Below are 16,187 nucleotides of genomic sequence, written 5' to 3'. Positions count from 1 at the left end.
AATCAAATTAATTTTATATTAGATTTCAATTTCAACCTAAAAAATAGGGGAAATCTAAACATAGATATGTGCTATAAAATAATATAGGCTTCTTTCCAGATAATATGTTCTCAAAGTAATACATTGTGAAAAGGCCAGAGTTTGCAATACTAGGAAGTACTTATAAACCACTTCATATGTTAGAAATAAAGAGTATTTCAGCATTATTATTAAAAAAAAAATACAGGTTGAGTTTTTTTTTAATAAGAAAAAATACATATCTTAAAAAGCCAAAATGACCACTGGAATTGGGTTGTACATCACTTTCCAGTAAAAAGGAAAAACAGCCTGGACAGGTGTAATTTATCATTTTTCTGATTTAATATCAAAGAAATATATTAAAATAATAAAAAGAATCCTGAAATCCTCAAAATTTGTAGTGATAAATAGCCCTCCCTGTCTTTATTGCATTATACCTACTAACAGAAATATTGCATGGTGGATTTTGCCAGACAAGGACGATTATTTTCCAATAAAAAGTTGCATATTAAATTGCAGCACAAAAGTGGGTGTCTAATACTTTGGAAATCTTTTATGGTTTGCCAAGGAACACAATTTTAAACTTAACTAATATAAACATATTCCTGGAGTGAACCTACATTAAAGATTTCCATCCAATGCCACCCATTTTCAGAATGCTGTCCTCATGCTAAAATATCAGCTAATCTTAGTGGTTAACTAAACCAACACTTATTTTTCACAACTCCTACATATTTGATAGCTAACATATAAAAGACAATCGACATACTTCTCTCGCATTGGTAGAAACATTATAATAGTATCAACTATAATCTAATAAGAAAGGATGATTCTGGTTTTAGATTTTAAAAATCTGCTAAAGAGAAATCTAAACATTTAATGTGTAATGGGAAATCTTATTTTAGAGCAAATAAGATGTTGATTTGGTAGAGGAAATAATCAAAGAAGAGGTCAAAAACCTTGTAATTCCCTTTCTATTACTCCTTTGTGCCTCTTAACTAGTGAAAATAAGATTTGTTTCAACTGAAGAACACTGAAGAAACACTGATTCTTAGGAATTCAGTTTTTATAAAATAATATTTTTGGAACATTTTGACTTTCTTAAAATTAGTTACATGTTTTTTTAAAACAAGAACGTCCTGACAATTATGAAAAATTACGGATTAAAACATATGTGGTTTGCATACTTTCTTTATATCCATTTATAAGCCTGGATGGGTATAAACATTAACTTTAACTAGTTAGAAATCTATATATATCCATATAAATTCAATTGTGACTCTGAATAAAATTTTCACATTATATAGCTAATATAAATCTTTCAAAATTATGCATTTACAGATAAGGCTAAATGAAAGGCTTTTTATTAAAAAAATTAAAAAAAACACTTGAAAAATTATAAATAAGGAAAATACCTGGCCAACAGAATGCACCTGTTAGGTTGTTTATGTACATTATCAGATATAGTAAAAAGGATATCCAACAGAAAGGTCATTTAGGAACTGAAGAGTCCTTGAAATGACAGGCTCACATCTTCCCCAGTATTTAAGGTTTGTAACACTAAATATGAAAAAAAAGTTTTTAATTATAATGAAGGTATTTGTTTGTGTAGGGAGAACATGGAAATACACATACACTCATGTCAGTTAAATGACCTAAATCACAAATATCTCATAAAGTGGGTTTAAATATCAATGGAACATTTTCTATTCTTTTCATAGCATATTCAAAATTATATACAAGCAATAAACACTGCTCTCCAAATGGTGTATTATTCTATAAATTTAGTTTTGTAAATTAAAAAGTTGCCTAAATGTTTCACAGAAGAAACATTAAGTTTGTATCCAAAATAAACATAGTAGGGAGTGACAACAGGAGTTACAAAGGAAGTCAAATAGAGACTCACAGTTACTGCCAAGAAGTGAACCATCAAACTTGTGGTTCCAAAACTCACTTCCTATGATCATGATTGTTTATCTAGCTTTGTTCTCTGCAAGTAAGGCAGTGCTACCTATCTGTTACACAGATGAAGAAAGATGTCAAGTGGAGGCATAGAAGTTTAGGCTAAGTGTACAAAGTTATGTCTATGACCAGAAACTAGTTAATTTTGCTAATATTGTAAGGATAATTTAAGGACAGTTTCCATGAATATGTCTCTGATAGCCATAGGTTTCTACTGGAATCAATGAATGCCCTGTCTGAAGGCAACCAAATCTCTCTCAATGATTCCAATTTGCAATAATCTCTTGAGTTGGTCTTTAAAATTGAGTATTTTCTTTTTAATTAAAAAAGGCGGTCCAATTGAACTGAAGAGTCAAAGTCTGTAAACTTTTCAAAACCATGTTTTGATACTGCATACTGCAGTAGTACGGATACCTTGACAAATAACATATTTTGGATGGTGAATTTTAAATACGTGAAATTAAGTTTCAGATAAGAACAATGCTACCGTTCTAAGAATTAAAGCATAATTTAAGAAGTCTCTTATTAAAAATTAATATTTCTGGAGAGATTTAAGCACAGTAAAAAGGTCAAAGCAACACAACAACAGAAAAATCAAAGAACCAAAGCAGGAACTCACATTTTCGTCATGAATGTTTCTAGAACATGGTTGTCATCTGTTATTCCTAAGACTTCTGACATACGGGCATATACCTGCATGAAAACATTTAATTGTTAAAAACTTTATCATTAACATATATTTTCAAAAGACTATTCATATTGAACAAATGTAAAGATTTAATGCATTGTTGCATCCACAGTGATGGAGGGAACGAGTGGGGAGAACAAATTAAGAATTTAAAAAAATTTTTATAATTTAAAAATTTACCCTCCTCTTTCTCTTCCAGGAAGCACCTCCCTTATTTTGAAATATATACATACCCACATAAACCCACATTCACATACTCATTTTATTCCCAGCATACCCCATAACTTTTTTTTTTTCTCAAAGTGGTAATAAAGCACCCCTTTCTCAAAGGCAGGTATATGTACGTAAAGGGCTGGAAAGTGGAGTGCCTCAATAAAAGATTCCAACATTTAAAAAATTTCCATCTCTTCCAGATTTTAGCAAGCCATCAAATAATTCAGGATTATGTTAGGCAGCTATAAAAATAAGGATTTCAAAAATAAGAGGAAGTTAAAGAATTTATAGAAATTCTCCTCAAGTATCTCAATAAGCTCCCCCAAATATACAGATAGGTCTTACTTTCCATGCTGAAACTGAAATCCCAGGCTCAGGGATTCTCTGCTGAATACATCAGGGTCTGGGAATCCACTAAGCTTCCCATTAGGGAGTGATGGTTGCAGAGTTTGGGGTGTAACATTTCAGTTCCAACCTAAGCCGCGTTGAGCTTATAAACACATATCCCACTACAAGTGGGAAAATGCCACTGGCAGCCAATTGAATATTCCCTCTAATAGCCTGGCAAAGCTGAGAGGTGGGTTGACACCTTCATACTCCCTGATGCTCTGGTATGATTCCAGGTTATCTCTGCCAGACACCAGCTGTATGGGATTTCTCTTCTCCGATTTGATTCCTTGTGATTGTGTTCTCTTACTCTCTCCTGATCTGACTATTTCCTATGGTATGGCAACTTAGCTTTCACTCCCTCTGCCTTTTGTTCTTCATACGTAAACACTACCTTGATATAATGTCATAGGTTGTGAAGGTGAGATAAAAATCACAGGACACCACAAATCATCCAGAGTTACATGGTGATACAGGGGAGGAAAGCTGTTCATTGCAGAGATCTCATGTTTGGATTTTAAACACTATTCAACCAGAAGCTTGTGTTCCAGGCTTTTGACTTAAGTCCTACGACCAGGAGCTCCTCAGGCCAGTAGAGTGAATCAGAGAGAGGGAGAAAGAGAGGGAAAGGAAGGGGCAGGCGAAAGAAGGGGCAGAAGGGTAGAGGGGAGAAGCTGGGGGAGAGAGAAAGAAAGGAAGATTGAGATTCAAATTCCCATTGCTTCTCCTGCTAACTTCTGAGCCCTAATAGAAAAGCATTTCAATTCCAGTATCTGTGACTTGGCTCATGAGAGTAGGTCTTCATCTCTTGTAAGATCAAAGCTATCACTGTTTTTGTAAGATGTCTGCTGAGAAGAGGGAGCTAGGGAGAAAGAACCTAGGGAAGTTAGTTAACACCAAATCCTCAATCATCAGAAACCTTTAAGCCCATAGAAGGCTCAAAGGAAGACTGGTTGTAAAAAGGGAAGTTTCCCTTATCTCAACATGATCCAAAAGCTCTCTTATGAATGGGAGTAAGTCGGGCCCCTTTGAAAATCTGATACTGATATGACTATGGCACACAAGGCCCTTCACAACTTGGCCCCAACCTACCTCCTCATCTATCACTTCCCTCAACCTGAAGCCACAATGAAATACTCATGAAATACTGAGGCTTCTCATGCAATTACAGATCTCTATGAGTTCATGTGCTGTTCATTTTTCCTGAATCAGCCTTCTTCCTCCTCTTCCCCTGATTCTCATTCAAAAGTCATCTCTGAAGCCTTCCTTCCATTTCCAGGTAGGGTAAGTTGCGCTCTCCTTTACGTTCCTATAGCGTCTGGTCCATTCCTCTAGCATGGTGCTTTTCACATTGTAATTGTTTGGGTGTCCATCTCCCCTCCTACACTGTATGTTTGTAAAATAAAATTTTACACTTTCAAGACTTTTCAAATGCTATTTTTTATGGCAAAGATCAAATTAATCTAATTTTGATTTTGCCCATGCCACACTGAATAGAAATGTAACAAAAATGTGATTTTAAACATTAAGACATTTAAACATATTAAAAATATTTTTTAAATTGATAGTCCCTGCAAGGAAGTTTTCTGTTGTGTCTCTGGCATTCAAGAAAGAAGGAATCTAAGCAGGCAGATCTGTTGTGCTCTGCTGTCAAAACAGCTTCTCAAAGCATCACATTTGACCCAATACGATACTGGAAAAAACAGTCAACATTGACACATGGCGGTGCTTTAATCCACAATTATCCTTGTAACTTGCACCATTCCTTTTATCATCCATTAGCTTTGATTCCCATTATCCCATCTAGAACTGTGTCAACGCTTTTGTCCCTAGGGATTTCTCTCCACTACTAGGATCTGACAGCCAAGCTTGAGTACTAATCAGGATCATTACCTCTTAAATCCACTTATCTGATCTACTGAATAGTAAATTGAAAAGCTCATTAAGAGCAACAATCTGATTTGTTTTCACGTGTGACAGGGTCATTTAAAATCAAGGTATGATTACTGCATTTCTTTTAAAAGACCATCTCACGTTTTCCAAGGCACCTTATCATTCAGAGAGCATGCAGATAATATGAAAATGTCTTCGAACATTTGAAATGTAGTTATACCATAGATACACATAATTTGGGGGTGAGGACTAATCCGTCCGGTGAGGAAACATCTATAAGATTATTTATCATAAAGCACAAGTCAATGGAAGTTTTCTACAGAAAAAATTCTTACACAATATTTACGGGTTTTCAACATTTTCTAAAAATTCTATCACTTCACCAAAAATAATTTTTAGGACAGCAAGAAACTACATCACAATACATACTCATTTTAGGGAAAGACATAGGAGTTGGCGTAGGAATTCAAGAAAAGGAAAAAAGCTCACTTTCAGTTCATAGATTTCTAATCTTTTATTTCATAATCAATTAAGATAATTTGATCATCGTGAAAAATAAGCAAAAATCTAAGAAATAAGAGACTAATAAGCCCATTTGTGTTATCCTTCTCTGAAGGATACAATGAAGTTGAATAAATCGTTATGCTTTTGGTTATGTGTTTCACATAACCTAGTTTTTGCCTGTCAGCCTGTGACTTCCTCCCTTTCTTCTTCTTCTTTTCTTTTTTTTAAAATATGCCTGCCCTTCTCTGTTAGACTACAAACTCCCTGAGGGTGGAGATGATGCTCTGTCTTTTATCTCCCATGCCTAATACTCAATAAATGTTTGTTAAATGAATAACAAGAATGTAATGTTAAAATGTGTATTTTGGCTGATTCCATTCCATTCATAATTTTGTAACAAAAGGAAAACAACCAGTAAGACGTGTGTTTTTTTTACGAAGAATTTTTTTTCCTGTAAAGATAATATATTCCAAATTCTACTCACTCCGGTGACCACTGGTAAAGTTTTGTTATTTAAAAAGATACAGTTCTTTAAAATTATTATTATTTTTTAATTGAAGTACAGTTGATTTACAATGTTGTGTTAGTTTCAGGTATACAGCAAAGTGATTCAGTTATACATATCTATCTATCTATACATATATATATTCTTTTTCAGATTCTTTTCCATTATAGGTTATTACAAGATATTGAATATAGTTCCCTGTGCTGTACAGTAGGTCCTTGTTGTTTATCTATTTTATATATAAAAATATGTAGTTTCAATGCTTAAATATTTCTGGAAGAAGCTCTCCCTGTAGATTCAGTAAGAGGAGCTCTCTCTCCTCCTTTGGATACTCAGAGCATCCATTGTTGCTGGCCTATTAGTGGCACTTCTCATGTAACAGAATATTATCTTGTTGTAGTACTAATTTTCTATGTTTATACGTGTTTCCTCCACTACTTCAAGCACGTGCTGCCTGAGGGCAGGGAAATGTCTATTTCTCTTTACATCTCCAGAAGTACTCAGAAGCTATCTCGATAAACTTAGCAACATACAAAAAGCACAGGTTTTGGTCCCAAAGATAACTGGATTTGAATTCTGCCACTAACTAGGTGTTACTTAAAGTCTCTGAATCTTGGTTTCCTATCTGAAAAACAGGAATAATAATGAAACCTACCTTATGGGCTTTTGGGAACATTAAATGATGATACCTAACACAGAACCTGACATTTAGCAGCTACTCAACAAATGCTGCTTCCCTTCCTACCCCCTTTCATGGACCCTTTCTAATAGTAGGTGCTAGTATTGTCAGCTACTACCTTTCCAAGAGAAAGCTCATTACATAAAAAATAACAGAAGGGTAAGAAAGGGCTTACCTTGAAGACTTTCACACAGAAAAAAGGTTAAAACAAACAAAACCCTAAATTTGTATTAACTTTGAAATCTTGCTAATCATGGTCAGAAATGGCATTTGTTAAAGGCATAAAGCTTCACAATTTCATGATACAAAACCAAATTCTTTCTACTTCTAAATAGTTACTGTCTTAGAAGGCAGAAAAAAGTACCCATTTTAGCCAGTCATCCATCTCTCTGGCTCTTGAAATACAGGAAGTCATTAGAAATGTAAGAAATTATCATCAGTACAGACATAAGAAGGCATGCTCCTAAAAAACTGTCTTAATATGTTTTCTTATCTCTAGTCGTTCTACTGCGCAGCTTCTTTTAAACTTCAGAAAAGAGTATTTGGATATGTATATAACACTTCAGTGGCCCACTTATGTTCTTTAACTTCTAAACTAATCAAGTGACAAATAATGTCTGAGCATATGCAGGTAGTTGAAATGATCTTATATCTGGTTTTTTAAAAAAGAAGCCAGACAAGATAAGAAAACCAGACAAGGGAATACACATACAAACAGCAATAAGGTTTTGAGCTGTAAATTTAATTTAATAAAGAATAAAAGCATGTGCTGTGATAATTTTTTAAATTGCTTTCTTTTTCCAATCCCAATCCTTGGTCTTGGGTATCCGCAGTGTTGTCTCTAACATTCTGGTTATAACTTTGAAGAAACTAATTATGCCAATCCTTAAATTTGAAGTAGATTACAGAACTGGGAAACCCAGAATATTAGTTCCTAAAGGTTGTATGGATATATAATGACAGTCACAGAAATTCAATAACAGCCCTCTATGAAATGTACTCAAAAGCACCGCATGAAACAAATTAAAAAGAACAATGAATCTCTCATTGTGTGCAAATAAGAAAATAAGAGAAAACACTGGTTCTATAGGTTTTCATAAGAGTTGTTATAATGAATTAAGATTTTGGATAATGAATCTTCAGAAAATTACAATAAGTTAATACCCTTAGGCCTTCTATAGATGTTTAGGATGTTATAACTTCTCAAAGAGCTTTTATAAGCAGGCCCAGTGCAGAAAATTAGCAGTGCTGTGGAAATCAACAACAAAGTATTTTGCCATCAGACGATATACTTTCCTGAACCAATTTAGTGTAAAAAAATTCATATCCAATAATACAAAGTTGATACCATAAAAATTTTAAAAACTCAACAATTATGAATTTTTAAGTATTGTTTTAATCTATTGAAATGACTTTAAAATCAAGATTTTTATTTTAATTTTTTGAATTTTATTTAATTAATTTTTTATACAGCAGGTTCTCATTAGTGATCCATTTTATACATATTAGTGTATACATGTCAATCCCAATCTCCCAATTCATCCCATCACCACCGTGACCCGCCCCCCACCACTTTCCCCCCTTGGTGTCAAGATTTTTAACTGAATGTAATTTAGTAAAACAAGACCTGTCACTGGAAAGCATTCAATATAATAAAAGCATTAATGTTCCTTAGGAAAAGAATTTTGGAACGGAGTGTGAACTCACTTATTATGAGTAAGAAATCAATTTCCATATTTTTGTCTTAGGCTTCAAGTGCCCTTGAAGCCAATGCAGTGCTCTCTACATGAGATCCATTAAAGAGAAAGGGAGGGGAGGGAGGAAAAGGAAAGGTGTAAGAGGAAACTAACAGAGCATTTAATGACTTGGATCTCAACAGTTTGGAGCTAAAGATATTGAGCTCTCTCATTAACGTCTGAAGCAGAATAAAAAAAAATAAAATGATCGTCACAATTAACTTGTGACCACATCAAGAGAATTAATAGTACAGACATCATTGCTGCATATTAAATACATAAACTTTGTGATAATGAATAGATCCACATTAATCTTGGCTGACTAATTTTTCCATATCATTTAAAATAACATCACAAAATACAGGATCAAAATTAGGTAAAAAAATCTTTTGCTAAAATTTAATTTTAAGACCATAATTTACTTTGGAAACCAAGCGGTAAAAGGTTAGGAATCTGCCTGCCTCATTCAGTGGAATACAGAATGACATCTGATAAAGAAAAGCTGGCTATGGAGATATAAAATAAATATGAATGTTAAGTATTTATTTCAATTAGAATATCTGAACCTACCATCTGTGGTGGCCATCTTGCTAAGGGGACATGTACCTAACAAATCTCTTAAGAGGCGTTCCCAATCTGCTTGAATAAGCTATTGTATAAGAAAACTTGGAGCGACCACTTTGGCCTCACATTTCCTTCGCTCCACATCCTGTGGCACAAAGCATGAACTCAGCAGGCTGGGGTACAGGGCTGCCTGCTGCCTTGTGATAATCCCCTCTCCCAGTAGGGGCCTCCACTGATGCATGGCTAAGACCATGCTTCCTCTTTTGCTTGCACCCCAGTGGGGTTTCCATTCCTCACTTGGGCCCAAATCCAGACTGCTAAGGAAGGGCTCCAGATGCCGCCAGAGATATTTTTGGATTAGTTTCTAAACAATCATTTATTAGAAAGAGGAGTACAGGTACAGTGTGAAAACCAGCAATACTGGTAATTTTGGAGAGATTCTTTCCCTCCTGCCCCGACCAGCTCTAAGGTCTAACTACCACCTGTTCAACAGAAGCTGGCTGTTTGCCCCATTTTCCTTCAGGGAGCCACTGACTAAGGATCTCCACCAGCATGAACCTAATGTCTCCCGACAGGCCTTCACTAGCCAAGAGGGACCTGGGTCGAGAGCACCAGTTATTGGTCACAGGATACACAGTCCATAGAAAGACTCCTGTGGTGCAACCAGCTGAAAGCCAACTAGAGAAGACGGGGAGTGTACATTTGTCCTGACACAGCTTTGTTCCCGCTGGCTGCCAATTCACTCCATATCTGGGGCCAAGCTTCTGTTAAACTAGTCTTCTGGGGCTAAAGCCATGGTAAAGTCTTGGATAAATATATTATCTTTCCAAGCTCATACAATAAGAAGCGAACCATGGCTATGGCACAGGACTACTGGAAGAAGGTGTGATTAATTTTGGTAGGTTTTGAGATCATGGTTTGAAGGGGCATTTCAGGCATTTGATTCATAATTCTTTGCAATAGCAAATTTATAAGATGACATGATTCCATTTTGGAGCAAAGAACTGATGCTGGATGGTTTGTGAGAGAGTGATGGTAGAGGTGGGGAACAGGGAAGTAAAAGATTTTGTTTAGTCCTTTACACCTCTCAAAGGTGTCTGCCAGAAGCGCATTCTGGCACAAGAGATGCATGTGCTCTAGATACTGTTCAATAACAGATGCTATTCATTGTAGCCAAATACAACTTTCTGCTTTCAGGTATGAACAACTGGTTAGAATTGGCCACTTCAGAAACGTTATAATCAAGAAACCTAGGCTGCTTTTATACTATGCAATCACACTGAACAGAGGCTTCGCCGTTAATACTATCGAACATCAGCTGACTATAGAACATTTCGTTATAAAACATGCACACTGTAGGATTCCACAGTGCATAAAAAAGGGAATCAAGAAAAATGCACCCCTACACTTATCACTGTGCACGCGCCTATTTTAATAATAAGAATCTCGGGCTGTGGTGAGACAAGCATAAAGACTGGTGATCCACCACAATAACCAGCAGCTCAACTCACCTGAACTATTTTCCAAGCCTTCTTTGGAACTCTGGACACATCACTCCTCAGGTGTACAACCTACAAAGCACAGAGTTTAGGGACCTGCCACCTGGTGTCGGGGATAAGGGAAGAGCAGAAGTCCTTCCCAACTTCCGATACAGGGAGAAGGTGGCTCAGGATCTTTGTGGTTGTCACTAAAATATTCATGGGACTTTGATTTTATTCTGGAGGCTAGGATCAGAGGCAGAGTGAAGTGCTGTTCAAAGCCTGGATGTGGTTATATGGATTACAATGGGTTTGCTTCCATGAAATAATTCAAGAAACCAATTACTAAAGGTAGCCCTGAAAAAGAACAAATTATAAATAACACCTAACAGAACTATTTTTAAGAATCTCTTAATACTGCTGTTTCCCATGAGGCACTCTAATTATGCAAATGTGGCAACTGGGGCTAATGATATAAGTAGGCCAAGTCAACTTCTGAAGGGTAAAAGTATATGTTCAATAAATGAAACGCATTTCTGTAGTCACTCAGAAAGTTAAGCAAATCACATTGAGTCTTCCACCACTTCATCTAACTCTTGCACACACACTCTGCCTCCACCCTGCCTCTCTGAAACACCTCCCATTTCCTACATCCAAAACAACTGCTGTACCTTCCTCCTATGAGCCACTCAACTCTCTATCCCTTTAGGAAGGACAACCTGACAAAAAGAGTAAAGGAATAATGGCCCATGGAATGAAAAAAGGGCTGCCAATGACGTTGTGCATATTTTTACTATTCTGTCAAATCTGCTATTTTCATTATATTCTCAAACTTTACTCAAAAACGTTGATCCTATAGTCCTTCGTAGCTTTTACTTTCTGGCTCTCACACTAGCCTAGTTAGTGAAAACTTTAACTTGCCCTAAATGCAAAGGATCAGAGTTCACCTTCTGATGGCCTACTGACGTCTTTCAAACACTAGTATCTTCAAACACTAATAAACACTTCAAACCTTCTCTGAGGAGGCAATATACGCAGCAATAGGCTAAGTACCGCTTCCATCCTAGTCTTCCTACTGAATACTTTTATGTTGAAAATTAGCTACAACGTATGCAAAAGTCTAACTGGTGAACAAAGACAACATGCAGTTGCCCAGGAAGCATAGTCTTCTTTCAATAAGAGACAGAAATGAGCAAGTTGAGTATATATTTTAGATAACTTCAACTAGGAGGAAACACAGAATGCATGTCTAGTGCAATGCACATGGGATACTGAGTGAGACCACTACTTGCTAGCCTAGCACAGTGCTTGGCAGATAACAGACATTTAATAAATATTTTATTTAATAAATTAACTCTATAATTCTAGTAAAATTAGTTAGCCTCTAAGAGTCTCAGTTTCTTCATCTGTAAAATGGAAAGAATAATATCACAAAATAGAAGGCAGTCTAGTGAAGTGGTTAAAGATAGATTCTGAAGCCCAAGACTAGTTGGATTCCACCACTTACTAAGTGATTTTGAGCAAACTGCTTACCCTCTACACCTTAGTTTTCTCAAATATAAAATGAGGATGATAGTTGGCCCTAATTTACAGAATCTTTGAGAGGATTAAAGCAGTTAACATATGTAAAGCACTTACAACAGTCCTGGTACATGGTAAAATTTCCATAAAGTACTGGCTATTATTATTGGGTTGGCAAAAAAGTTTGTTCAGTTTTTTTCCGTTAAGATGGCTCTAGTAGCACTTAGTTGTCTTTAACTTCATTCGAAACAAGGTTGTTAGATTGTATGTGGCAGCTGTCATATGAGCGTGCATTTAAACAAAAACATCAAAGTTGGTGAATTTTTGTGTAGCCACTTTAATATTGAAGATGGAAGAAAAAAAGCAACATTTTCAGCATATTATTTCAAGAAAGGTAAAAACACAACTGGAATGCAAAAAAAAGATTTGTGCAGTGTATGCAGAAGGTGCTGTGACTGTTCGAACGTGTCAAAAGTGGCTTGCGAAATTTCGTGCTGGAGATTTCTTGCTGGACAATGCTCCATGGTCGGGTAGACCAGTTGAAGTTGACAGCGATCAAATCAAGACATTAACTGAGAACAATCAGCACATGGGAGATAGGTGACATACTCAAAGTATCCAAATCAAGCGTTGAAAATCATTTACACCAGCCTGGTTATGTTCATTGCTTTGATGTTTGGGTTCTACGTAAGTTAAGCGAAAAAAACCTTCCTGACCGTATTTCCTCATGTGATTCTCTACTTAAACGTAATGAAAATGTTCCGTTTTTAAAACAAATTGTGATGGCAATGAAAAGTGGATACTGTACAATAATGTGGAACAGAAGAGATCGTGGGGCAAGCGAAATGAACCACCACCAACCACACCAAAGGCTGGTCTTCATCCAAAGAAGGTGATGTGTATATGGTGGTGGGATTGGAAGGGAGTCCTCTACTAATGAGCTCCTTCTGGAAAACCAAACGGTTAATTCCAACAAGTACTGCTCCCAGTTAGACCACTTGAAAGCAGCACTCATCGACAAGCGTCCAGAATTAGTGAACAGAAAACGCATAATCTTCCATCAGGATAACATAAGACCGCATGTTTCTTTGATGACCAGGCAAAAACTGTTACAGCTTGTCTGCGAAGTTCCGATTCATCCGCCACATTCACCAGACATTGCACCTTCAGATTTCCATTTATTTAGGTCTTTACAAAATTCTCTTAATGTAAAACATTTCCACTGCCTGGAAGACTGTAAAAGGCACCTGGAACAGTTCTTTGCTCAAAAAGACCAAAGGTTTTGGGAAGATGGAATTATGAAGTTGCCTGAAAAACGGCAGAAGGTAGTGGAACAAAACAATGAATAGGTTGTTCAATAAAGTTCTTGGTGAAAATGAAAAATGTGTCTTTTATTTTTACTTAAAAACCAAAGGAACCTTTTGGCCAACCCAATATTATTGTCATCAAATGCTGCATTATATACAGCACTGCCAGCACAGTGTCAGGAACACTTGGAAAGTTTTTAGCACACAGTATGCACCAAATAAACATTAGCTATTAGCCATTAGAATATGTGGTCACTAAATGGCCACTATTAAGTAAGATAGTCAAACATTAGTCTGGCATTAAGATTATGAGGCATGCACCAAGATGACGGTCCCTTTTATTTGTGCTTTATCTGGACTAGATGGTGGAAAGTAAATATTTCTTCTAAACTGGCATGTGAGTAACTTTAATAGTGGTTAAAGAAGAGTGATTAGAGGGAAGAGAGCCCCAGTGAAAGACAGACTAACTCCTAATCTTCCGTCTTCTACCTATAACTTCTATTTTACAGAGGCGGAACAGTAAATGTGATGGGAAAGGAGACAGGAGGAAAACAGAATGCTATGTGGTAGCAGGTGATGTTTTAGCCCAAGGGCTCTGTACAACCTAAGTTCCTGATTTCAAAGCCCTCATCTTCCTTTTTAGAGTCATCACAAGTTCCTGTTTCCTGTCTGCAGGATAAGTTCTCATCTCTGGGTTAAGTAGATGATTTACATCCCTGTGTCCAATAAATTATCAAAGTCTTCCCAATTCAGGTGAACAAGTCCATCCGATTCTCTGAGTTTTCTTTGCTAAATTAAATGCACACAGACAAGGGGTTCCAGAACATCATCATTAGAGTTTTAAGTTATCTAAAAAGTTTTTGTGTGATAGGCCCAGTAAGAACAGAAAGGGGCTGCCTTTCATATAGGAATATAATATTTATCTCTGACACTAGACCATGGGTTGAGTTGCTTCTCCTACAGTAGGGTGGATTTTAGCAGATAATCTAGGATGTAGCTCAATTCTCTTGTGACTGCTGGATAGCCAGAACTAGAGGTCCAATCTGTGGTTGTAGTGATGAGATTTTTCCTCGGGAAGTAAAATAGCAAATACGGGGATGAAGCTGTGATGATGGTCTTATCAATCATTACCCTTAAAACTGATCATGTCTGGACTAATGTCTAAATACCTACATAGGTAATGTGATACACTGGAAAGCACACTTGGGTTTAGGGTATGATGATTTGGTCGAAAACCCAGGACACTAAACAAGTTTTTAACCTTCCTGAAATCTTTTTTCATATTCTGCAAAATGAAGATACTCCTACCTACTAAAGAGAATATTGCTGAGAAGACTAAATGAGAAAATGTAATAAATAATGCCACAAAGTGGAGTGAAGCACAAAGTAGAAACCCAATACAGGTTAGGTTAAGGTTGGAAAGAAACATGACCTCAAGTGCTATTTCCTAGGCATTTCTCAGTCTACCTGGAAATACAGAATTTGTCACTTACAGCATGGATAATGTTTTAATACTCAGTGCCCTGAACCTTAGGAACTTCAGGAATGTTAAGGTTGGAGAGTATTGTGTAAGTAAGGCAGATGCATCTGCTCGGGAGAGTGGTATTACAGCCCATGTCTCAGAAATGCAAATAACCAGAAAAAAAGGACAGTTGAGAACTGGGACCAACAAGCATGAAAGCATTTCTAATGAGTCACTAAAGCGGGCTAAGAGGCAATATGGAAGGAAGTGGTCATGTACACTTGGAGATTGGAAAGGACAATAAGTGGCTGAAGGCTTAAAAAAAGGGTTAAAACAAAAGTTGAAAACTGCAATTTCTCAGTAAATATAAAGGCATCAGTGCACTAAGGTATTTCGCACATTTCAGCACTGTCTATCCTTTTACAATTTTCCTCGTCAAAAGGTGTGGGAGGTTGTCCATGGGAATGCATTTCCAATTTTGTAATGGGAGTCAATCAGAGAATGTAATCCACGTTGGAGAAAGTCGTTTCAAAGCCAACTTTGCTTAAACACATCTATTCAGTAAAGCAAGGGATACTGGCGCTGGGGAGACACACAGGCTTAAGGGAAAACAAAATCCCAATAAGTAGCCAAATGTGCTTCTATTATTTCAATATTCCTTCAACAGAAACATTATGGGAAATAAAAATTAGGAAAACACTGAACTGAACTAATTCAAAGTGTTAAAAAAATATTTTGCATTTATGTTTTATAACCAAGTGCTTTTCCCACATTTGTCCCAAGGCAGCAGATGAAGCGCTATATTCACCACTGCTAATACTAGCAATTGGAACACGCTCTTTGGCAAGGCAGAAATAAGATAATTGTTCAACATAGGCTGGCTTTTCAGAAATACTGGAAGCATTGCCTGTAATTATAGACATCTGTCACTGCTAGCCACTCAGTGCTAACCCTGACATCAATATACAACCACAGCACTAAACTGCCTGCAGGCATAGCAATGCAGACCAGATACGCTAGGCAGGCAATCATCTGCTTCATCCAAACTATCTGTCAAGGGCTCCCAACCACAAATAGCTCTTACATTTTGTATCCTTAGGATAATATGTTGATTTATTTTAGATTCTCTAATATTTACAGCCTAGGCCATCTACTAAAATAAAGAAACAAAACTTATGGCTAATGGAGGCAGTTACTGTTCACAGTCATCATAAAAGGTCATAGCTCAACCCTCAAATGTTAAAAATTGATGGCAGCTTTAACCATGTGC

General features: G+C 36.4%; 1 protein-coding gene across 1 annotated transcript in view; it reads right to left on the bottom strand.

The window, feature by feature from the left end:
• RANBP17 (RAN binding protein 17) overlaps nucleotides 1–16,187 on the bottom strand; it is a 316,339-nt gene that overhangs the window by 94,050 nt on the left and 206,102 nt on the right. The window contains exons 15-16 of the mRNA XM_060144179.1: nucleotides 2,600–2,673; nucleotides 1,498–1,578 (exon numbers count right to left, since the gene is read on the bottom strand). Coding sequence (XP_060000162.1) covers nucleotides 1,498–1,578; nucleotides 2,600–2,673 — 155 coding nt within the window. The remainder of the gene's footprint in view (nucleotides 1–1,497; nucleotides 1,579–2,599; nucleotides 2,674–16,187) is intronic.

The sequence above is a fragment of the Lagenorhynchus albirostris genome, chromosome 3, assembly GCF_949774975.1.
Source record: "Lagenorhynchus albirostris chromosome 3, mLagAlb1.1, whole genome shotgun sequence".
NCBI lineage: Eukaryota > Metazoa > Chordata > Mammalia > Artiodactyla > Delphinidae > Lagenorhynchus > Lagenorhynchus albirostris.
Note: the sequence above shows the minus strand (reverse complement) of the source record. Positions and strands in the feature narration are given on the sequence as shown.